The 26072-nt window shown below is 31.1% G+C and overlaps 2 protein-coding genes across 10 annotated transcripts in view; one reads left to right on the top strand and one right to left on the bottom strand.

Annotated features, from left to right (window-relative positions):
- Positions 1-9900, bottom strand: part of LOC139524608 (prenylated Rab acceptor protein 1-like) — a 13323-nt gene extending 3423 nt beyond the window's left edge. The window contains exons 1-4 of one of the 5 annotated variants that reach the window (XM_071319541.1): positions 9527-9648; positions 5710-5727; positions 5076-5099; positions 520-729 (exon numbers count right to left, since the gene is read on the bottom strand). In XM_071319541.1, coding sequence (XP_071175642.1) covers positions 520-729; positions 5076-5099; positions 5710-5711 — 236 coding nt within the window. In that variant the 5' untranslated portion in view covers positions 5712-5727; positions 9527-9648. Of the gene's footprint in view, positions 1-519; positions 730-5075; positions 5100-5709; positions 5728-9526 lie in introns of all 5 variants that reach the window. The other 4 variants (XM_071319539.1, XM_071319542.1, XM_071319543.1 and 1 more) reach the window with 4 other exon arrangements.
- LOC139524607 (tubulin-specific chaperone cofactor E-like protein) lies at positions 9870-26072 on the top strand. Of its 5 annotated transcripts, none has more exons than XM_071319534.1 (8): positions 9870-10039; positions 13200-13312; positions 15075-15220; positions 17143-17321; positions 18013-18355; positions 18714-18865; positions 20160-20540; positions 24778-26072. In XM_071319534.1, exons 2-7 carry the CDS (start codon positions 13201-13203, stop codon positions 20530-20532), a joined length of 1305 nt encoding a protein of 434 aa, XP_071175635.1. In that variant the 5' UTR covers positions 9870-10039; position 13200; the 3' UTR covers positions 20533-20540; positions 24778-26072. The 5 variants fall into 5 exon arrangements, with proteins under 5 accessions (XP_071175635.1, XP_071175634.1, XP_071175636.1 ...); XM_071319533.1 differs by having other exon boundaries at positions 9881-10039; positions 23998-26072; XM_071319535.1 differs by lacking the exon at positions 20160-20540 and having other exon boundaries at positions 9881-10039.

Below are 26072 nucleotides of genomic sequence, written 5' to 3'. Positions count from 1 at the left end.
TTATCATTTCAAATTGTGAAGTCATTTTGTTCATGTAAAACCCAATTGCAAGTTACCAATCCAAAATGACAATGATTAGTCAGAAATTTTAACAATATTAAGTTTTTATTTTATGTTATTATAGATTTCTTTATTTTTTTCTACTTTTTGTTTGCCTGCAACAACTGTGCTTGATCACCATTTGAATTCAAAACTTTTTACTGGTTATTTGTTGAGAAATGCATTCTACTTATAAGTATGTGGCAGTTAATAGTTGTTTCTCAGCCAGAATTATGTGCTTGAGTAAGTAGCTGACAGTTACCTTGAGCTAGCATGATACAAATCTAATTCAACATGTTGGTCTAGTGAAAAGCTGGATATCTTCATATAACATTCAAATGATTTTATCCTCTTTAATATGCATGTAATATTTTGTCACAGGGCTTTAAAAAGTAACAAATTAAATTTTCATTTCTAATGTCAAGTTTCCTGTATTTTTCCCCGTATATTCATACACTGAATACCTCTGTAAGCACTTACACACAAAATACCACCAGACCAAGAAAAACAAACATATAATTGCTCTGGAAATGTTCTATATTTTTCATAACTCTCCCTGGTACAGGTTTGACAGACTTAGGTACTTTAAACTTGCTGGTACTGATGAATTCTCCCCATGGTTTGATTCCTTCTCTTGTCTTTGAAATCCATTCACGGGCTGATACGTTTGATAGTGAAAGAGACATTATTCTGAAATGTAAAATTTTAACTTTTAAGTAAAAATAATTAATCAAAGAGCAGATTGCTCTGAGGGATACGATTGCCATTGTTTCATTGACACATGTATACATGTAGCTGGGTAATATTATTTTCAAAACTAATTCAACTGCACATGTGAAATGTAATTTACGTAATCTGAATACTGTAGTTACAAAATAGCCAATCCCGGATAAAAGTGTATGAACAATGTACTTAGGCCTTTTGTGTTTTATTTTTGTACTATCAATTCCAAGTTTACTTTCCATACTGACAGCAGTCAGAGTGAGAGAAGGTATTTTCACTTCGTATCTTATCACTTATTTTCCTAAGTTAATTCTAGGAGGAACCCCATTCCTAACTGTTAAATTTTTTTAATTTCATTTGGGTCAGTGATCATGACTCCTTTCCGTACACATTCCACGGTTTAAATTGCGATCGTTTTTAACATTATACGACGTTTATTGACAGAACGAGCTAATATTGTTTTTCATTCAGAACTCACGGGATTTACTTCCGGAAGGGAGACAACTCGAAACAATAATATGGAAGACTCCATTTCGCCTGAAGGGATGTTCTAGTAACAACTTGACGATGTGGACTAATTCATTTTAATTTAAATATTGCAAATGATTTAAAATTATGCAACAACAATAACCCTCAATAACAGACATACATAGAAAAGATCCAATGAGTTATTAATTAATTAATTGAGTGGGGAATCCAGAGCAACCATTCAATCTAAAACCCCTTGAAGTCAAGAAATCTATACGCATGCGCATAATTTCCAAAACAAACCCTGGAGCAAGAACGTATATTAAATGTTTATTAAACGACCTAGATGGTTCTCTATTTCTTTATGGAAGTATAATCTCAAATATCATTTTCATAACGGTAACATATAAGAAAATCTCCACTTCAGTTCTTATATGACAGAAATAGATTTATCGGAATTCAGAGAACTCTCATTTTATCAAAACTGGGAATTCCTTCTGACGTGTTTCTAAATTTATAAAAACACTAAATATAAATACTGCTTAATTCTGACTTTCCGTGTTGTTAAAAACACGTATATAAGTCAAGGGAATTATCAAACACGAAGATTATGAAAAGAATATTATAGGAAAGTTGTTGAAGTTCAATCCCTTTGTTTGTTTTTACCTTTTAAAGCAAGACAATCATAAGAATGTGAGATTTTCCTTAATGTTTAGAATAAAACGATTGACGTGAGGGCATTGATCTGAGCCACCGGTATAAGTCTACAGATTGCTTGAAAGCAATCGTATCCCAAAAAGCATGTAAAACATGTATTAAATATAAGATATAGCTATGATTTTAAATAAAGACTATTATCACAAGGTTAGAATACTTCTCAAAACAGACTATTATTGCAACTTGGAATTATTTTTAATTATGGAATTTGCATAAATTCTTGAGCTAGAAATTTTAAATGAATTCCATGTTTATTCAGTATTTTAATGTTATGTGCAGTGCACAACACTTTCTTTTACAAAGAAGATGGCACATTTTTAATAGAATGTACTGTGCAGCACACAACACTATCTTTAAAAAATATATTGAATGGAAAGTGATATACACCACTCAAAACATTATAATACAGAATAAACATGGAATTTATAAAAAAAAATCAATACAAAGAAATTTTACAAATTCCATAATTGAAAATAATTATAAGTTGAAATAATTTCATGTTTTCCATTGTTGTGCTGTAAGGTCACCTCTGTATAGCGGGAGGGTTCTGCACTCAAACAAAATTTAATACGAGCTTGCAGATGTGGTCAAGTGTTTATTCATATCATAATGTTCAATCTCATTGGTTAGGTCACATAAAATTGAGAAATGAGGTTGGGATTGTTGTTTAAACAAAGGGAACATATCTGTCATCATCTGTGAAATAGATATTCCATTTCAATCAACCAACTGCTGATGGTGTCCTTATTAATTGATAAAGGATGATTTTTTTTAAGCTTCACCACTATGATCTCTTAATTTATAAAATATCACATTAAAAATTTCTAAAGTAGAGGGAATAAAGTTTATAACTGAGTTTTTGTCAAGTGAAAATTACTCTTTATGGCTTATTGTCTCTGTTACATTACAATAATGTATTTATTGTTAGGGTAAGGAGTATGTTTTATTTTTTTGAAATATCAACTTAAAAATATTTGTTGCTCAACTATATTCACTCAGAATATGTTTAATGATTTAGTAAAACTTAAAAGGACATAGTATTGTTGATGTCATACAAATAAAGAAAATTTATTAATTATACACTCATTTATGCATGTAAACAACACGATATACATGTATATACAAACTATGAAAAAGTACCTATATATATTTACATACATGTATATATTTCGTAAATGCAAATGACACACTTAGGTATACCAACATTGTAAAACATATCTACTTATACAACAATAAGTCGGGCAAATTTTTTTTTCATTGAAGAAGGCAATAATTGCCAAAACATATGTTAACATGTGTTATAGTTTTTATTTAATTATATATCATTATATATGTAATTCCTAATTTTCATTCTTAGATGTTTATATATGTATAAACGTAAACGCATACATATTAATTCTAAAATATAACTATACAGTATATGAGATTACAATAACATTAGGATCATTTCAAAAACTTTGCTTTATCTAATCATTTAAACATTATGATAAATTCTACTCAGTGTACTTTTGAGCAAGACTTTCATGAAAAATGAGTTCATTTTGTTAGATAAGCATATTCAATTTGTACATTAAAATTATACTGTAAATAAAGTGCCAGGTCAGGTGTGGTATTTTAATACATGAGAGGCTGAAAAGTGTATATCAATAGGAAAATGGACAAATAAGTGTGCTGGACTAACAATTTACCAAGTAATTTATATAACGTCTTAGATTAATTAGTGCTTTACTGGAAAGAATTAATTCCTAAGTTTAAAGAAAAACAAACAAAATACTCAATATGTCATAAAAGTTAAATGATATATGCATTAAAAAGTGTGAAACACTGGTTTTTTGCTACTATCTGTTGTCTACAGAAGAAACAAAAGGGCTTGTTTCCTACATAAACCATTCTTTTGGTGCTAGCTAGCTTTTAAATTAAGAAAAAAAAAAATTGTAAAAAGGATTGATCCACTTTACTTCCAAAAAATATATTACATCTTACTTAGATACATGGGTGACACAAATGCAATAAAATAATGGCATTTAGGTCTCAAATATTATAGTTTGGTTATACATGTATCATAATATAAGTAAATAGGATAATGCATACAAATCTATATTTTATTACTTTTATGTACAGATGTATAACAACATGTATTTGGTAAACACAAAATTAAAGATGGGCAATATAAATCATTAGGGAGCTACCATTTGATTTTTATGGGGGGTCTAGGATGAAAAATTTTGTCCTGCATTTTTTTTTAGTTGTAATCTCTGTCCTGCCTTTTTATTTTTCACTCTATTCGGTCCTGCCTTTTTTTTTTTAGTTTATCCTGACTTTTTTTACCTAAATTGTCATCCTGCCTTTTTTTTTGCAAAGTGTCTCATCCTGCCTTTTTTTTTACTCAAAACTCCTGTCCTGCCTATTTTTTTCAAATTTCATCCTAGCCCCCCCATAAAAATCAAATGGTAGCTCCCTTAGACATACATTTATTTCATTCACAAATATACTTGCCAACTTTTCAAAATCTATGTGAGGGATTTTTGCTTCATTGCTGTAAGTGCTTTAAATCTACTACTATATTTTTACATTAATGTGCATGCATATATACATGTATGAATTTTGAAATTCTTTATTTTATAATAAACTGAACACCTCAAAAATGGGATGCCTGCATTCAGATTCATGACAGTTAAGTTCAGTTAAAACTAATTAAAATATATTTGGAAACTGAATATATATGTAATATCAAATTGCATTTATTTAAGACAAATTTCACAACCCTTTGGCAGAAATATTAGTGTGAGACATTATATAATTAGACATAGAATTTATGAAACTTTATGAAATTTAAAAACTTTCCATACACATACATGTACAAAATGTACATGCATGCATGATAAATTTAGTCAGATTTAATGTTTACTCATGCTCAATTTCAAGTTAAATTTATCAAACACCCAGTTTACATGTACTAACCTCTAAACTATACATTTAATATGAGCTTTACTGAATTTACCATCTCTAATAAAATTATTTCAATAATTCTAAATATATATACAAATATTCCCATGCATGGACAGCAAGATTTTAATAAATACCATATGCTGTGAAAGGTAAGAAAGGAAAGATAACTCATACAATACCTGGCTTTAAATCCTGATATACGCCTGTGTATAATACAAGCATATGTTAGTGATTGTCTTTTTTACTGAAGGGAGCTAAGATTTGAAATCTGAGCAATCGTCTTTCCAAATTTTATTTAGAAGCGTAGGGAACAATGAAGTCAACAAATTTTTTTATGAAAAACAGGATTATTTCCTACAGGATTATTTCCTACTTTCAAGTGAAAAAAAAATCCCTTTACTATCATGATCATGGTAAGACAGTAATAGGTCTGATCAGAGATCCCATGTACATGTCTTTTTGTTATGTAAGAGTCCTATATCTAGATAATTTCATTGTAACAATAGCTCTTGTAATTTAATATGTTCCGTCTAACTTGGTTTCCCGTTTTCACACAAAATATGAATTTGACTTTCAAGTGTCACACTTACAAAAAAACTGCCAATCCTGCATAACACTTAGACCCACTCAAGAAACAATACTGAATGATATTTTTAAACTCATCACCAATCATTATTTCAATTTATTATTGGTTAGTAAAAGGTATAAAATTGATCAACACTCTATACATGTATATAACTTCTCAATTTGATATCATCCTTTTCTGCTTCTCATGCAAGTAAATATTTCCATGAAAAAATCAAGAAAACTTACATGTTTTATCTTTATTTCCTAAAATGTCATAATTAAAACAGTCCTTAATATGAATTTGAGTCATGGTTCAGGCTGGTGATTTTTTCCCTTCAAATTGCATATATACATGTAAGTTCATGATTTGGGATTGACACACATATTTCTTATGTTTCAAAAAAAATAATTAACCTGATTAATTGTTTGTGTTTATACATCATGTACATTATTAAAAGCTGATACTTACATTTTTTTTGTTTTTTGATATATTTTCTTCACTTTGATAGGAACACTATAAATTCTCCATAAAATAACAATGTAACCTAATAATTACACGTATTACAGAGATTTTTCATCTTATATCCAGGATTTCCTACTTAATTTTGTTTGTACATCACTAATAACACAGAACAAGCATACTTTGAATTAATTACAGTTATTGACTAAATGATTTTAAGACCTACTGTTACAATTTTTTTACAAATTTACAAATTTATGCTGATTAAAGTAATAAATTTTATTTAAAACATTAAATTGATTAAAGAAATCTTCACCATCTGTAAATTTTATCAGATTTTTTTATATATCATTCTTTGATTTTTCTACTTCAAGAAATATTTTATAAAGGTAAATACATTTTGTGTAATATTCATTTATAACTTCTCTAACATGTTCATTTCTTAATATAGGTAGCTTGAGGATATTCAAAAAGATTAATTATTACATAATTCAAACAACTTGTATTAAGTTCAAGGGTTGTAAGGATATTTACTGTGAAATTACTTAAAATTCTTTTTTAGCTGAGGGACGCCTCCGGGTGCGGGAATTTCTCGCTACATTGAAGACCTGTTGGTGACCCTCTGCTGTTGTTTTTTATTTGGTCGGGTTGTTGTCTCTTTGACACATTCCCCATTTCCATTCTCAATTTTATTTGGTACCAAATTTCGTGGTTTGAGCCAAAGTTACATATTTATGTGTTCTTAAATTTGTCTTATAAAGATATAGGAAGATGTGATATGAGTGTCAATGAGACAACTCTCCATTCAAGTCACAATTTATATTTAAGCCATTATACTTTATAGGTCAAGGGTACAGTCTTCAACACACTGACAGAGCCTTGGCTCACACCCAACAGCAATCTACATTATAAAGGGCCCTAAAAATTATTACTACAGTAGTGTAAAACCATTCAAACATGAAAACAAAGGGGCTTATCTATATAAAAAATGCAAAACGAGTATACAAAAGGAGAATTTTTAGACATCTTTCTTACAAACTGAAATGAAATATTAATATTCAATTTATAAGTAGTTTAGACTTTTGTTCGCTAGTATTCATCAGGATCTGCATAAATATCTTGATGAATTGAATTGATTGTCTGCTGATACAGAACACCACTTTCAAAACTCTAAACTATGATCAGATGATAGCAGCAACTTAGCATTTACTTGAGGAAAACCGCACAACTTGCAGACCATGATCTTGCAAAGGAAACCATACAATGGTAATCAATTAAGATTGGAACTAATATGGACCGTACAACACAGACAATGAACAAATGTGAAACAGACATGAATGGAAGGTTAACTGGTAAACAGATATGTCACGAAGGTAAAACGGATAAATGACAATTGAAAATATGTTCATTAATTTTTTTTTGCATTTGTGCAATACAATATGCTGTTAAGATTAGACCCTCCCCCCAAAAAATAATAATACTGGGAGTAACTTTTGAAAATAATTTGACAGCTAATCACCTCCACACAAAACGAACATTTCTTTATAACTAATTTAAAAGCAGAGTAAGGGAGGTAATTCAAACTTAACATTGTACTTAAAAGTAATTGTCCATTAACCAGGAAACCCAAGTGTTTTTCCTCCTTTTTTGGCCCCTCATTCCTACATGGTTTGAGCCATAACCCCCAAAATCAATCCCAACCATCCTTTTGCGATAATAAACCTTGAGTTCAAATTTCATAGATTCTATTTACACATGTATACATACATGTACTTATACATGTCATACTAAAATTATTGTCTGGAAACCAAATGTCTTGGCATGGGAGGACGCTAACGACAACATGATACCAATATAAAACCGCAAAATTCATTGCGGTTGTATGCTAAAAGAATCAGATAAATTGATCCATTTGTTTGGTAGGTGTGACCTTCAACTTTGTCCATCTGATCCCACTTTTGCAAAAGCAAATATAATGATAAAGGGATGGCTCATACTAGCTTATATACCATGTCTATCAGACACGCTCTCGTCATTGCTAATGACAACAGTGCCAAAACTATTTTACAGGCCAGATTCTATCAATTTTTTGCATGTACATGTACAAATGTATATTCAAATTTCGAAAAGTATGTGGATGAAGTCATGCCCTTCTCAAGCACAGCATAAGACTGGAAGCTATTTGCTGAAAGATTTATGTATCATTATTGCCACCAATAATTTTCTGCTTATCTCATTCTTAAATTTTATGCTGAACGCTTCCGTTAGGTGTCCATTTTATCCTGTACATATCCGTTAGGTGTCCATTTTATGTGGTACTTGTCCATTGAATGTACATTCCACATCCGTGTACGTTAGGCATTTGTTATCCGCTTGTTTAATTTGGTCAATACACCTATGCACTTCCAAAGGATACAAATTTGTCAACAGATTTTTTTTACATCCATTTGGCGTCCGTTCAAGCTATCCTGTAAGATTGGACCACAGCTTTTTAATTCATATAGTCTTCTGACTGGTAATTGATGTTTATATGGAGTGGGTAATTCAAAATCTTTTACTATGGAAAATTGGTAGAATGTTGGGGCAAGCCGGTAGGTCTTTTCACCACCGAACACCACCGCACACCGCCGAACACCCCAAAAGTTTATTATTTTGTCTTTTATCGTTATCAATGTGAATTAAATATGATATTCAAGTTATTAATTCAACAAATAAGAAGATTTAAAGTCCAAATATCTACAGAAAACAGAAAGGAAGAGTCTTATAACACCCCACTTTTTGAACTCCGCTGACCCTCATGGACACCTCATTTTTCCCATTTTTTCTTCTTCTAACTCTTCTATAAAATAGTTGTTCCAATAATAATAAAAGAGAAAAATATAAAAATCTAACCAATGAATAGAGATCCAGGATACTTGAACTGATTACTGATTATGAATATATTTGAATTTTATAACACACACAATGTAATCCGGAAAGTGATGAATCCGGAGACGTTTTTTCTTGTAATGATTTACGATTTTAACATCAAAATGATGCCCATAAAAATCGAAAAATTGATTAAATAATATGTAATTTAATTTATTTTATCGTTTTATTGTATGATATCAACGTTTTTCTTAGTGGTTGGTGGTTTTTCAGGTATTCGGCGGTGTTCGGTGGTGTACGGTGGTGTTCGGTGGTGAAAAGACCCACTCTGGGCAAGCTGGTAGTCCAAATAATTATGACGTCTTGAAAGGCTATTATAATTTTTTTCTTTGACGCCTTACTTCGACGACGTCGACGTCGAAGTAAGGCGTCAAAGAAAAAAATTATCATAGCCTTTCAAGACGTCATAATTATTTGGACTAGGCAAGCTGGTCACTCACCATCAGGAGTTTTTGGCAAAAGGATGAGTTGACTGTCAAGAATTCTCAAATATATAGGAAATATAATTTTTAGGTGATGAATATTATTTGGCAATATTATATTTCAATGAAATTGAGAATAGAAATAGGAAATGTGTCGAAGACTAAATTTTGAAAGAGAAAGACAGAAAAATACAACTGAGTCTGAATGTTAAAATTCTGCTCGACCTTTGCAATTATTCAAACTGATTCTTACCCTTTTCCTGTTGAAGAGCTTTGTTTATCTGGAATATCAATGTCTCCTGCTATGTTCCCAAAATCTAACTTTGTATCTGTCATTTCTTGTCAAAACAACACAACAAGCTTTTTGGTATTCAGATGTTGCAGTGATGTGTCAAAATATTTTTGTTGTTCTTTGTGCTATTTGTTTTTGAAAAGGACCTTCTGAATTTAGGATGTTTTTGAATAAATAATAAGGAAAGCAAAGAGAAGATTAATTATGAACAGAAATTACAAAATGCAATTAATAAAATAGTGTTTTTTTCTTACTTAAAACTGTAAAATAGAACATGTACATAAAGCTACAAAAAAAAGTCACGACTTCCATGACGTAGTTCACACTTCCGGTTCAAAATATAGGCTTCTACTTTTTTTTTTTTATCAATGATTCATTCAAATACCAAATAGCTAATAATAGAATGAAAGTCAACTAAGCGGTTTGTCCTGGTCTTTTCACCTAATTCATTTTGACACCGAATATTACATCTAGGTAATGTATCAAAAGTGCATATGATCAATGATGATGTTAATTATATCTTTCCAAACTACATTGTAAGAACACTGTCACTGCCACTGGCACTGTAGTAAAAAAAAAAATTAAAGATTGTGAGTGGGTGTCGATGAGAACGGACGTGAAATTTTTGCAGAGAGAATCCATCAACATCATCCAAATTAGTCTTCTAAATTGCTTTCTTGGATGCATTTTATCATCCATAGATTATATACTTTCAATTTCGGTCATTATTTTCTTGTTGAGGAAAACCTCTGCAGATATTTTTAGGTATGTTTGAGACACGTGCTCTGCCCATATGGGAACCATTAGTAGTTTCCATTGGAAACTATCAGACCTATCATTTGAAGTCTGAGAGTTCTTGCTGTTCTCCTAATGGTTCGGTAGTTTCTTTCCGAGATCCTATTCAGTAGGATTTTCGGCTTTCCTCTACCTTGATACAGCAGGGCATTTGGTAGTGTCGGTTTTGATAGATTTTGTCCTAACCGATTCCTCGTTATTACCTTAGACGTATTTTGCCAAGGCATTTGTGGGGCATCCGGGGTGACCCTCTCCCATTCAAAACACACAGATATTAAAAAAGGATATTTGATACATAGAAAAAATACACTTTTTATACTTTGAGGACTGAGCGAATCAGGTGAGTGTGTGAGTTCGTATGTTTTATTTGATTGCATTGTATTTATGTTTTGGGAAGGTTAACTTTCTGGTAATAAGACCCGTCACGGCCTGGCTGGGGAATTGGGTAGGCAAATGCTCACATTAATCTGTACCGATACAGGCTCCAAATGTCCTCCTTTATACGCCATAACTATGGTGGTGCTCCTATTTAAAGGAGGCTCATACGGAGACAAGAAGAAGAAGAAGTCTGACCAAGGCCTCCTTGTGCAAATTTTGACATTTTCATTTATTTTATAGCTGCATATCTTATAAGAGTTTAAAAATGTCCTTTAACGTCAGACTTATTATTTTTTTGGCTACCTTCAGCATGATAAATGTCATTTTGGATTTTTAGAGTGGGTCTCATTCAGTCATTGGGGACGTATAAGCATGATGCGGGATTGACCATTTTTTGTAAGCGTGACACATGAAAGTCAAATTATTTGTGTCGGGAAAACAGGAAATGAGGTCTTGCGGGACCCGGGAAATGACAAAAAAATTCAGTGATCTGGAAGGTTTTTTTCACTATGGGCCCATGGCCCCTCAAAAATAAATTCAATGGGCCATTTTAAAAAATAATGGGCCATATTGTCAAATGAGAGGGCCATTTGAATTGACTTCGGTAAAAAAAATAAAAAGTATCATTATTTTTTGGCAAAGAGGTGTTGGTACTTACCTTTACGATTTTAAATAATATCATGGATAATAATTGTTCCTGTGATTCTGTAATTTCAATGAATATACAATAAGTTCTTCCAAAGCAGACAATATTAAAGATAACCTTTATTTACAATGTTTAAACTGGTACTGTTGCCTTGGCTTGTTCATGTTCATGTTGGATTTTTTAACAATAAATTTGGGTCTTCGTCGATACCATACTTATTCCAGACGCACTTCCTCTGCACTTCATGTATTATTATTATTACTTTATCATGATGACAGTAGAGAGTACCACTAATTGATAGAACAAAACAATAATTCACTGGTCATGTGTACAAAATGTCAAAACTGGTCAAAGACCAAAAAATGACCAGGAGTTGTAGTTAAGCGCCTTTTATGGAGACAAAAACTATATTCATAAAAAGGCTTCGGGGGTTTTCAATCGAATATAGCAAGGGAAACTAAATTAAAGATTATTATTAGAGTTACATCTCGTCTGTAATAGCCAAATTTCACAAATTTAAAGTTGTTTATAAAAAATTATATCATGAATGATGGTTAATTACGTTTTTTGGGTTATCAGTTAAACCGCATGATTCTATTATTACCATAGGAAAACACCCGAGACGTTAAACCGCATGGTTCTATTACCATAGGAAAACAATGAGACGTCCCAAAAATATATACAGGTGCTCCTATGATTGGAGCAACATTATACAGTTGTGTACACACACATGGCGGCACGGAACACGATCAGAAATCCATTTGACGATATCTAAACATTTCGAAACGATGTGAAAAATATCGTGCGCCACGTGGGCGCTTACATTTGTCACTCTATGCGCCATTTCTGGTCAATATGCGCTATAGGCGCAGGGCGCACGACCTTCCCGATCACTGATTAAAAATGAGAATTGCTTACGTACATACATGTAGTGAAGCGAGATATGGGAATCTGACAAAACAGTAAGCGGAATCCGGGATCTGAACCCCCCAATGAGACCCCCTTTAGAAACAGTGAGCTTTTGCCATCACTTTGTGTCCATCGTTGTCTGTCATCATCTGTCTGATGAGAACTTTTTCAAAAATCTCCTCTGAAAGCACTGAACCAATTCCTACCAAACTTAAGCTGAATTATCCGTAGGGTAACTAGACTGAAGTTTTTGTCTTATTTTTTGTTTTGTCAAAAAACATGGCTGCCATGTCTAAAATAGAACATAGAGGGAAAATGCATTTTTTTACTTAAATCTCAAAATCAAAGCATCTAGAGAAAATAATGACATGGGGTTAAAGTGTTGCTTAGGTGAAGTTTAAATCAGCTCTGAAATTTCATAAATCCATTGTTGGGTTGCTGCTGCTAAATTGGTAATTTTAAGAAAATTTTGCAGTTTTTGGTTATTATCTTGATTATTATTAAAATGATATAGATAAACTGTTAACAGCAAAAATGTTATTTTTTCTTATTTGAAAGCATATTAATTATTAGACCTTTCTTCTGATAATTTATTTTGATTAAATTTATAACCTAAAAGTTAGCCTTAGAGCAATGTTATGAAACTCATACAACATGCTTATTACCACAAATACAGATGAAGATGTGTCACTTTTACTGTTCTAGAGTAATGCTCCATTACCAATGAAAAAATTATACACATAATGACATTCCCCATTTATTTTAATTTAGCTTCAACAAAATCTATACTTGTGGTTGTTATAGCATAGTGTTTCCCAGACTACATTTCAGTTTAAAAGATACAGTTTGTAGAATAAAGTTATTAACTATAAAACTTCTTCTTCATTTTAATTTTTTTTTTGGCAGAATGACTGCCTCTACAGGAATAACAATGGTTGAGGCAATTCATCAAAAATATGATGATGATGTGGAAACATGTATACATATACACATACCAGCTTCAGCTCCAGGGAAAACAGGTAAACATTATTGTCATGATGGTATGCATGTACAATATACATATATACACATACTAGCTTCAGCGCCTGGGAAAACAGGTACATGTACATGTCATGATGAGTATACATGTAAGCACATGCACCAGTGGATAACTGAACAAAATATCTGATTTTATACTAGTGTAATACTCAAAGACTGTGTCTGCCTAACATACTTTCTTGAATTGAGATTTGCTGTCAATTGCAAAGTTTAAGTAGTCTGTTCTGTTTGCAGTTAGTATTATTGTAGTAAAAAGTATAAATATGTCAGTTAGTCTTTCTTCCCATAATACGTAGTAACATTTTAAATAAATTTGTTTCTCTTTAGAAGATGAGAACTTAGTAAGTTTTATCTTTTCTCTCTGTAGTGTAGTTATACTTAAGCTTCAAACAATAGAGATTTGAAAAAAAGTCTGCAGTGAATTGTTTCTTCTTCTCAAAAACAGCAAATGCATTTCAGCCAATGTGACTATCATGACTATGAAGTATAGATGTTCATTTTGTATTTACATTTTTGTAGTCACTCTATTAGTCTATTTAGGGATCCTAATTAATATATAATACACATGTATAAAAATAAGGAGATATTGTATAAATGCCAATGAGGGAAAAAAAATGTATCAGGGCCTTAAATGCAGACCGACATGAAGAGGATAGGTGTGGTGAAGGTGAGCCAATGAGACAATATTGGCCATCAAAAAATAGAATAACATTTAAGTTGGATGCTTTAATGAATAAGGATGCATAACCTGTTGGTGACCTTCTGCTGTTGTTTTTTCTATGGTCGGGTTGTTGTCTCTTTGACACATTTCCAATTTCAATTCTCAATTTTATTCAATTATGGCAATTATATAAAAGTAAGAAGATGTGATATAAATGCCAATGAGAATGTATCTATCCACCAAAGTTTAAATGAATTTGATGTAAACAATAATAGGCAAAACAATAAACTAAAAACTGCTACCCCTGAATTACAGTTTCTTGACTAAAACAAGGCACATATAGAATGGGGCAGGGTTAAATATGTTTGAAAACACCAACCCACCCCCTAACCTTGGATAGTGGTGGAACATATAAGAAGAACAACATATATCATTAATGACTTTAAAGTTGAAGTCAAATTGTATGATTAAAGACCTTACTACCTTTTCCTAGAGGACATAAGTGAGCTTGTCGCATATGGGGATCTTTATTTAATTGACATTTTTTATTGTATTTTATTAAAAGACCTGTCCAGAAAATCTATCTTCGTCATTTGCCAAACTTTTTCTGTTTAGCTATCACAGCAAATAAATTTATTTATATGGTACATGCAATTTGGATTAAAGCCCAAAAAATATATATTAAATTATTTGGATTAATTTTGACAAGCAGAGGTTAATAAGTTTGTATGCTCAAAGGTACGTCTAAAAGCAAACTACATAAAATATATATTTTTTTATAAAGTCCCAAAAGACTTTCATATTTATAGCTTTATGTATTTTGTTTGTTTGGACAATGATGAAGAAAACATTTTTAGCATGTAGAAGAGTCCCATTGTTAGATTTGTTATATTTATGATAGAAATGTGTGTCATTAAAATATACACAAGAAAGAACCAAACAAACTGTGTAATTCTAACTAAAAAAAGTATAATCTTAGTATTATGTGTGAAGGATTTAATTTCATTTAAGTTTAATTAAAAGAATGAGGTAAATGCTGGTTTCTGTATGTAGTTGAATATTATCTTATTGTAATTTTGTAGAATCTGGTAATTTAGTGATACCACCCATCTTAGCTTTGCATGACAGTAATATAAGTGGAGCAGGAGATACAGACCGTCTTGAAACACTATGTAAACAAGTCCAAGAACTAGATCTCACCAAAAACTGTATCAAGGATTGGAGTCAGGTAATCAATGTGAACAAATTCTAAGAAATATTCTGGTGATGTTAAACATGGTTACTGTACAGTTTTGTTGATGAATGAATGAATGAAGTATTAAGTATGAGTCTTAACTACAACAGCAATTAAAATAAAGAGCTGCACTAAAAGCTCATGATATGCCTGTTGCCCTCTTAGCTTGTTTTTATGCTTTAAATGATTTTTTTTTGTTCATTAATTAGGCTGTTAGTTTTCTAATTTGAATTGTTTTACATTTGTCATTTCAAGATCTTTTATAGCTGACTGTGTGGTCTTGGCTTTGCTCATTGTTGAAGGCCATACGGTGGCCTATAGTTGTTCATTTTCTTTTAATTTTTGAAAGGCAACTTAAACGTCAACAGATATAAACAATTCATCAAAGTTTCATAAAATTATGTGAAAGTATTTAAAGAGTGATTGTCCGAAAACTGGAAAAGCCCCCCCTTTTTAAGCATAAAAATTCATAACATGTTAAGGTTAAATCTGAAATTTATAAAAAAAAGTTTCATTAAAGTTGATGAAAGCATTTTTGAGTTATTGTCTGAAAACTGGAAAATCTCCCTTTTTTTAAGGATAAAACTTCATAACATGGAAATGAAAAATCTGAAATTTATAAAAATTGAAAGGGAGCTTATGTCAATAGATATAAACAATTCAACAAAGTTTCATAAAAGTTGGTGGAAGTGTTTTTTAGTAATTGTCCAAAGGGTGGATGATGGACAGACAGACTAAGGACAGATGGACAGACAACGGTATACCATAATACATCCCATCTTAGATGGGTGTATAAAAATGATGATTACATTTTACATTATACAGCTACCACATATCCTTTTTCTCCAATAACAAGAGTTGCCCATTATATGTTGAATTCGAAACAAACAATGCGGTTCATTAAATAAAAGACAAATATTTAAAATGCACATGAAAGAAAACTAAGCATTTTCTCATGAAGCAATTTGAAAAAAGAATTGTGTATTCAAGGGGAAGTAATTCCAGATTTAAAATTTCACAATTAATTTTACACAATAATGACTGTCCAGGAAGATATCATGATGATATAATTCTCCTAATATTCTGTATTTTCTAGGCAGATTTCATGATGATACAATGCCCCTAAAATCCTGTATCACCTGTTTCCATGGTAATTTAAATCTAGCAAAGTCTAGAGAAAGAAAAGTAGGGCATAACCTTATAAGACTGATGTAAAATATTGAAATAGAGAGAGGAAAGCATGTTAGCGAAAGATACCAAAAGGACATTCATAAGTAGAAAATAAACTGTTGGCACCATGGCTAAAAAGGAAAAAGACAAACAGATTTTTTTTAACAAAAGTAAACAAAACTCAACATCGAAAACTATAGACTGAGCAACATGAACCCAGGGGTCTCACTAAGGCGAGTCCATGAGTCCTGGACTCATCAAAATCTGTCTGGACTCACCATTTTCAAAACTGGTGAGTCCACAGATGCATCAAGATTGAAATATTTTGTATAAACTGAACACAGTTAAACACAAATGTCATCATTTTATAGCAAAAGTTTAAAAGTGATCTGAATTTAATGTCATTTCATTGCTCTGTTAGGCCATGGAGACTAAAATATTACATTATATTGCAATAAAATATTATCTTCTTGCTGTTGGACTCATCATAGACAAAAATGATGAGTCCTTGGACTCGCCTTCAAAAATCCTTAGCGAGAACCCTGATGAACCCCATCAAACCTGGGGGTGATCTTAAACTTGTCAAACTGTCTCCACAATACATGTACACATGTATTACCTACAGTGCATCACTTGATAACAAAATTAAAGTTTTCCATTTTTGCATCAGTAATATTTCTTTAAATTATATTAAACATGCATTATTAGCTTTTTAATTTTGATGAATAAATCTGTTGATTTTTCAGATAATAGAAATTATAGAAAGACTACCAAAACTGAGATTCCTGAATTTGACCAGTAATCCAATTGAGAACAGGGCATCATGGGAGTGTGATAAACAGTTTCCAAACATAAGCAATCTAATTCTAAATGACACAAATGTATCCTGGGAATGTTTGATGAAACTTCTACATGTCTTTCCAAGGTATATTTTATAAAAATCACAATAATTTTAAAGCTGTAAATACTGTTAAAGGGGTTGATATTTCCTACACCCCCTTAACAAAGGAAAGTCCCTTTGTTTTAACTATCAAGATCTAAGCCGTATGGGGTTGAGAGTGCTATTCAGTAATTTCCTTTTTATATGACCTCAAAAATTTTTGCGATCGTATATTGGTATCACGTCTACGTCGTCGGCAGCATCGTGCGAAGACGGATGGTTTCTGGATAATAACTTTAGTATAAGTAAATAGAAATCAATAATAAATAGAAATGTAGTATGAACCCAAAGTCAATCTTAAGTGGCCTTTGCTTGAGGTGTTCACTGTCCTTCTCTTATCCACAAAGTAAGGAGGTCTTAAACTTCCTAAAGCTTGCTGAAATATAGGCACTTCTCTATAGGTTTAGAATTAAGATTAACTTGTTGAACAACTATTTGTGTAATCAGATCCAAGTATTCCCTTACTCTTCATTTATTTTTACTGTAATAAAAATAAGTTTTAACCCCTTTCCAGCTGTATTTTGACAGGTAAAAAGTTGCTTCTGTATAAGATTAAATATGGGGATCATATGTATAACTTACAGGTAATCAATGTGAATTGTCTAATGATTTTATGTATTTTCTGTGTGTTGGGTCTCAAGAAAATATAATTTATTTATTTGTTTTATATTTTAAGGGTTGAAGAATTACATCTAAGTTTGAATGGATACAGTTCTGTGGATTTGCATGATGATTTCAGATATCCCCCACTGTCCAGGTTATATCTCAATGGAAATAAGATCCAGGATTGGACTCAAATGTGTCGTTTAGGACAGTGCTTTCCTAATTTAGAAAATTTAGTTGCTATGGAATCAGAATTAATGAGCATCATGAGCGATGTTGTTTTGAAAGAAACATTTCCCTGCCTAAAATCACTTAATTTAACAAAAACCAAATTGGCAACATGGGAAGACATTGAAGTATTTAGAGAATTTCCAGTGTTAATTGATCTCAGGATAAAAGATCTACCATTTATACAGGTAATTTTTATGCCCCTGCCATAGCAGAGGGGTATTAAATTTGCCCCTTACCCCTCTGTAAATCCTAAAGTTAATTTCTGGTCTCTAACCTGAATTATTCCCCAGCTTAATGTTATAAAACATTTTTTTGCTCTAGAATTCCTACTTTGAATTTTTTGAATTTTGTTGATTGTTAGAGTTGCAATACTTGATCAGGAAATTGGTAACATGCTACACATTTTTGTACGTTATAAAATTTCTAGGAGATCATTGACTTTTTTTACATTTTGCCATTAATGTAGGTAAGCCACTCATTTTAAATAAATTTTGTATCAGTAAACACATGTATAAACTTTATAGGCTAATTCATCTTTTGTAGACGCTGCCTGAGAAAGAGAGAAGACAAAATATTGTAGCCAGACTTCCGAACATCACCAAGTTAAATGGTAGTCCTGTACATGAACAGGAGAGAGAAGAGGCAGAAAGAGCCTATATCAGAAACTTTCTAGATGCTGAATCCAAACCTCAAAGGTACAATAAATTTAGTTTTGCATTTGCTATGGTGTATTTATGAGGATAAGAATGGCCTTGATAATCAGGCATTAAACGGTCATTTTCGGCTATTGTAAGTTTAAATTGGTTTAAATTTTATCGTGTTTCGTAAAAAAAAGTCTCAAATAATTATCCATACCGTCATTTTTGGAAAAAATTAAGTGTGATTTGTCAAAATCAGGGTATTTTTTATTGTCTTAAAGAAAGTGTAAATTTTATTGTCATGCACCATAAATTACTAAATTTGTCAAGAATTTTTACTGTTATTTGTCATGAAGGTACCTCCATTAAGACCCACATTTTTCATTACAAATCTATCGATGATTCATGACAGTGAAAACATTTGTCTCAGAGATGATACAGAATAATGGGAATTGACTCATTAGTTCTGATATTTTTTTTCTGGTTTAATCCTTGAGGATGTAAAATAAACCAAAGCTTCAGGTACATTGCATTTCTTGACAGCACTGTATATCTACTATATACCGGTAACTCAAATAATTATATCTTTGAGGACAGATAGGAATGAAATTATGTAAGAATATAGATATATTTTTTTTACCTTAATATATGGAAGGGCTGTACTGCATCCATCTGTTTGTTCTGTTTGTCTGGTTGTCCATCTGTCTGTTCTATTTGTCTGCCTGTCTGTTATGTTTGTAAGTCTGTCTGTTTGTTCCTCCAACAACTTTTTAAGTACTTCTGAATAGAATGACTTGATATTTAGTCAGTATTTTGACTATGGTATATGTGGATCTATGAGACACCTCCTTGCTGATCTGATACTTAGAATTAAGAGTGAGGACACACATCAGGACACAACAACACATGTATACTTAGAATTAAGAGTGAGGACACACATCAGGACACAACAACACATGTATACTTAGAATTAAGAGTGAGGACACACATCAGGACACAACAACACATGTATACTTAGAATTAAGAGTGAGGACACACATCAGGACACAACAACACATGCTTTGTTGTTGTATTTGTAATTTCTTAATTCCATTGGAATCAGTTCACTTTCATTCTGTACTTCTTTGTTCTATTTATAATGCTGAGAACAAATAGAAATTTTATTTCAAGTGATGAGATTATCAGCTATATATCAACATACATGTATTGTATGGTAATAGCACAAAATGGATTCTATTTACACTTTTGTCTACAATTTATAGTTTCATATCCTTTGAAACATTTTCTTGAAAATTAGTTAATTAAAATTCATATTAAAACTTCTTGACAAAGTGAAGTTTTATTTTTGTAGGTTTTATGAATTGAAGAAAATACATGGGAAAGTAGAACACCTTGCGGATATTGATTTGGCACCCGATGACCTTCATTATCACATCAAGGTCAAATTTGAAAATAAAGAAGAAATGATGGACATTTTAAAAGAGCAAACAGTCAAAGATTTAAAGAAATTACTTCAAAACTTTTGTGGCCTCACGGTTGACAAAATGAAAATTTTTGAGTATAAATCTGATTATGATAATTTATATCTAATGAGATCAGAAATAAGGTCACTTCATTCGTATCGGTTTACAGAACTTGATGAAATACACATTTATCGTGTAGAAACTAAAGTAATTTCAAAGGGAGATTACGAAATTGTGGAGAAAAAAGATAGAAAAAAATGATGTTAAAGGTAGTATTTCAATATATATATATATGTATATGTGTATATGCTTTTTAACTACCAAATGTTTTAGAATATATGATTAGTATGCCTGCCTTTCTGTCTGGACAAGTTCTTTCCCTTTGTCTAATTTATATTGAATTTTGTGCAAACTAAATGACAACAGGCAGAATTATTGGCTTTTTTTATTTTATCTAGAATTGTATGCTTCTTTCCACTGTGAAATTATGACTCTTTTAAAAGCCCAGCAAAATTATTGAAATTTTGCATAGTTATTTGTGTTAACATAAAACTTGTTATACTGTTAGATCAAAACATGTGATAAACTTTGTTTTATAAGTGTTATTTTTTACCAGTTTCCCTAACCATGCTAACAGAGTATGCATGTTTCATATATTTAACAATTTCATGTCAAGTTTAAGAACATTTTTCAACAACAATTCACAATAAAAGAGATTAATTTGATATTTTCAGCTCAGGTTTTAGGAATCAATGGATGTCAAACCCAGGTTGACCGATTTGATTACAATTTTCATATTTCATTTATAAGATATTACAAAAATACTTTCAAATTACCAAAAGAACCTAAAGAAAAAAGTTTTATTGTTTATAGATTTTATGAATTGAAGAAAATACATGGGAAAGTAGAACACCTTGCAGATATTGATTTGGCACCCGATGACCTTCATTATCACATTAAGGTTAAATATGAAGATAAAGAAGAAATGATGGACATTTTAAAAGATCAAAAAGTCAAAGATTTGAAGAAATTACTTCAAAATTTTTGCGGACTCCCTAGTAACAGAATTAAGATTTTTGAGTATAAACCAGGTTATCATCATGATAATAATTTACATCAGTTGACATCCAAAATAAGATCACTTCATTCTTATCGCTGGACGGAAAAGGATGAAATACACATTTACCATGCATAAACATAAGTAAGTCCAGAGATCAGTGTGCATGTGTGAAGGACATGCTAAAGATTTATAGTCCATTAAAGCGTTATTGCCCTTTAAAGTAAATTCTTCATAATTTTTTGTAAATTTTTGTGATTTTTTACTTAAATCTTTTCCTCTGAAACTACTGGGCCAAATAAAACCTAACTTGCAAAGTCTTGGCCTAAATCATCCTTAGGGTATTTAGTTTAAAAATGTATTAAATGACTCCGCCCATCAGCCTTTTTTATTATACGACCGCAAATTTTGAAAAAATTTTCGTCGTATATTGCTATCACGTTGGCGTCGTCGTCGTCGTCGTCGTCGTCGTCGTCGTCCGGCGTCCGAATACTTTTAGTTTTCGCACTCTAACTTTAGTAAAAGTGAATAGAAATCTATGAAATTTTAACACAAGGTTTATGACCATAAAAGGAAGGTTGGTATTGATTTTGGGAGTTTTGGTCCCAACATTTTAGGAATAAGGGGCCAGAAAGGGCCCAAATAAGCATTTTCTTGGTTTTCGCACCATAACTTTAGTTTAAGTTAATAGAAATCTATGAAATTTTGACACAAGGTTTATGACCACAAAAGAAAGATTGGGATTGATTTTGGGAGTTTTGGTTTCAATAGTTTAGGAATAAGGGGCCAATAAAGGGCCCAAATAAGCATTTTTCTTGGTTTTTGCACAATAACCTTAGGTTAAGTAAATGGAAATCTATGAAATTTAAACACAATGTTTATGACCACAAAAGGAAGGTTGTTATTGATTTTGGGAGTTTAGGACCCAACAGATTAGGAATTAGGGGCCAAAAAGGGACCCAAATAAGCATTTTTCTTGGTTTTCGCACTATAATGTTAGTATAAGTAAATACAAATCTATGAAATTTAAACACAAGGCTTATGACCATAAAAGGAAGGTTGGTATTGATTTTGGGAGTTTTGGTCCCAACAGTTTAGGAAAAAGGGGCCCAAAGGGTCCAAAATTAAACTTTGTTTGATTTCATCAAAATTGAATAATTGGGGTTCTTTGATATGCCGAATCTAACTGTATATGTAGATTCTCAACTTTTGGTCCCATTTTCAAATTGGTCTACATTAAGGTCCAAAGGGTCCAAAATTAAACTTAGTTTGATTTTGACAAAAAATGAATCGGTTGGGTTCTTTGATATGTTGAATCTAAAAATGTACTTATATTCTTGATTATTGAAGTTTTTTTGGTCCAGTTTTCAAATTGGTCTACATTAAGGTCCAAAGGGTCCAAAATTAAACTTTGTTTGATTTCATCAAAAATTGAATCCTTGGGGTTCTTTGATATGCCAAATCTAACTGTGTATGTAGATTCTTCATTTTTGGTCCTGTTTTCAAATTTCAAATTCTACATTAAAGTCCAAAGGGTCCAAAATTAAACTAAGTTTGATTTTAACAAAAATTGAATTCTTGGGCCTCTTTGATATGCTGAATCTAAACATGTACTTAGATTTTTGATTATGGGCCCAGTTTTCAAGTTGGTCCAAATCAGGATCTAAAATTATTATATTAAGTATTGTGCAATAGCAAGTCTTTTCAATTGCACAGTATTGTGCAATGGCAAGAAATATCTAATTGCACAATATTGTGAAATAGCAAATTTTTTTTTAATTAGAGTTATCTTTCTTTGTCCAGAATAGTAAGCAAGAAATATCCTATTTGTGCAATAGCAAGAATTTTTTTTAATTGGAGTTATCTTTCTTTGTCCAGAATCAACTTAAATCTTTGTTATATACAATATACAATGTATATACACTTTTTACTACCAACTGATAAATTTAAATAATCTTTACCATTCAGTGATAACAAGCAGTTTTTTTACATCTTAATATTTTATGATGTATTTAAATGAGTAGTTATTGTTGCAAACTCCATTAGAAATTTGAATTGATATCAGTTTTGAAAAAGGGAAACGGGGATGTGAAAAAAAGGGGGGGGGGGGGGTTAAATTTTTCTCATTTCAGATTTCATAAATAAAAAGAAAATTTCTTCAAACATTTTTTTGAGAGGATTAATATTCAACAGCATAGTGATTTGCTCAAAGGCAAAAAAAACCTTTTAAGTTCATTAGACCACATTCATTCTGTGTCAGAAACCTATGCTGTGTCAACTATTTAATTTTAGATTTAAAAAGTTTGAAGAAGAAATCTTTAATTGATTTGTAAAATCTTGGCATTTGTTTTGTGTAAAAAAAAACCATGTAATGTCAAAAATTTGATCACAATCCAAATTCAGAGCTGTATCATGCTTGAATGTTTTGTCCATACTTGCCCCAACTGTTCAGGGTTCGACCTCTGCGGTCGTATAAAGCTGCGCCCTGCGGAGCACCTGGTTTCAGATGTTACAGATTATCAACATAAAGTACCAGCTCAAAATGCATTCTATTAATACAATTGTCTTTCTATTACAGTTTCCTCTCCTTTATAAAATTTTCATATAGATTGGTTAATTAAGTTTTATGCTAATCACTCTTTTTAAAATTAAAGTTTTATTGATTGTAGATTTTATGAATTGGAGGAAATTCATGGAAAATTAAAACAACTTGTGGATGTTGAATTATCCCCTGAAGACCTTTATTATCACATCAAGGTCAAATATGGAGATAAGGAAGAAATGATGGACATTTTAAAAGATCAAACAGTCAAAGATTTGAAGAAATTACTTCAAAACTTTTGTGGACTCCCAAGTAACAAAATTAAGATTTTTGAGTTTAAAGCAGATTATCATCATGATAATAATTTACATCAGTTGACGTCCAAAATAAGGTCACTTCATTCTTATCGCTGGACAGAAAAGGATGAAATACACATTTACCATTCATAAACATATGTAAGTCCAGAGTGCAGTGTTCATATGTGTGAAGGGCAGGATAAAGAATAATCATGGAAGTAATATATTACTTCCATGGAATAATAGATCATTAAAGCGTTATTGCCCTTTAAGTAAATTCTTCATTTTTTGTAAATTTTTGTGATTTTTTACAAAAATATTTTCCTTTGAAACTTCTTGGCCAAATGAAACCAAATTTACCAAGTCTTGGCCTAAATCATCCTTAGAGTATTTAGTTTAAAAACGTATTGGATGGCTCAGCCCATCAGCCATTTTTATTTCAGATGTTACAGATTAGCAACATAAAGTACCAGCTCAAAATGCATTCTATTAATACAATTGTCTTTCTATTACAGTTTCGTCTCCTTTGTAATATTTTCATATAGATTAGTTAATTACCGTAAAGTTTATGCTAATCACTCTTTTTAAAATTAAAGTTTTATTGATTGTAGATTTTATGAATTGGAGGAAATTCATGGAAAATTAAAACACCTTGTGGATGTTGATTTGTCCCCTGACCTTTATTATCACATGAAGGTCAAATACGAAGATAAAGAAGAAATGATGGACATTTTAAAAGATCAAACGGTCAAAGATTTGAAGAAATTTCTTCAAAACTTTTGTGGACTCCCAAGTAAAATAATTAAAATTTTTGAGTATAAACCAGATTATAATCAGTTACATCAGTTGAAGTCCAATATAAGGTCACTTCATTCTTATCGTTGGACAGAAATGGATGAAATACACATTTATCCTACAGAAACATATGTAAGTCCAGATCTCAGTGTTCATATTTGTGAGGTGCATGCTAAAAAGATTAAATAATCCATTACCGTACTGTTAATTTTGTTTGTAATGCTCATGCCAAAAAAGTAAGGGTTGGAATTATTTGGAGGTTTTGGCCCATACTGTTTAGGAAAAGGGGCAAAAAACAATACTTTTCAAATATTTATTTCTTGTCCAATTTAACAATTTGAATTTTTGGGGTTCTTTATTATGCTGAATTAATCATTAATGTAATCGTAAATTTGGATTTTTGGCACTGTTATCAAAATTGTCAACATTGAGGTCCAAAGGGTCCAAAATTCAACTTCGTTTGATTTCATCAAAAATTGAATTCTAGTGATTTTTTAATATGGTTAAATCAATAAATTAACCATGTATTTAGATTTTCGATTTTAGACCATTCAAGTTAAATATCCAATTTCAAATTTATAAGTTCTTTGACAACATTCATTTTGTGTCAGAAACCTATTTTATGTCATAATCATAATCAAAGGGCAGAGCTGTATCATGCACATTTAATAGAAATCATATCCGTTTGTACTATTAATAGAAATCATAGCTGTTTGTACTATTAATAGAAATCATAGCTGTTTGTACTATTAATAGAAATCATAGCTGTTTGTACTATTAATAGAAATCATAGCTCAATTGTACAATAATAGAAATCATAGCTCAATTGCACAACTAATAAAAATCACAGCTGTATATTGCACATTTAATAGAAATTGTATAAATGATGAATGATATATTGTAAATTTTATTTTGTAATTTTTTGTAATATTTTTTAAGAACTTTGTGATAAGTTTGTTTGTTATTCTGTATATTAAGTAAACTTTAGAATGCTATATATATGTATATATTTTACTATTGTGTTTTGAAACTGTGAAATGTAATTGCGATAATTTTCCCTACCAACACAATAATAGTATGTTTGATTCATTAAAGATAGTGGTTGTGATCA

This window comes from Mytilus edulis, chromosome 5 (assembly GCF_963676685.1).
Source record: "Mytilus edulis chromosome 5, xbMytEdul2.2, whole genome shotgun sequence".
Lineage (NCBI taxonomy): Eukaryota > Metazoa > Mollusca > Bivalvia > Mytilida > Mytilidae > Mytilus > Mytilus edulis.
This window is presented reverse-complemented; position numbering and strand designations above follow the sequence as displayed.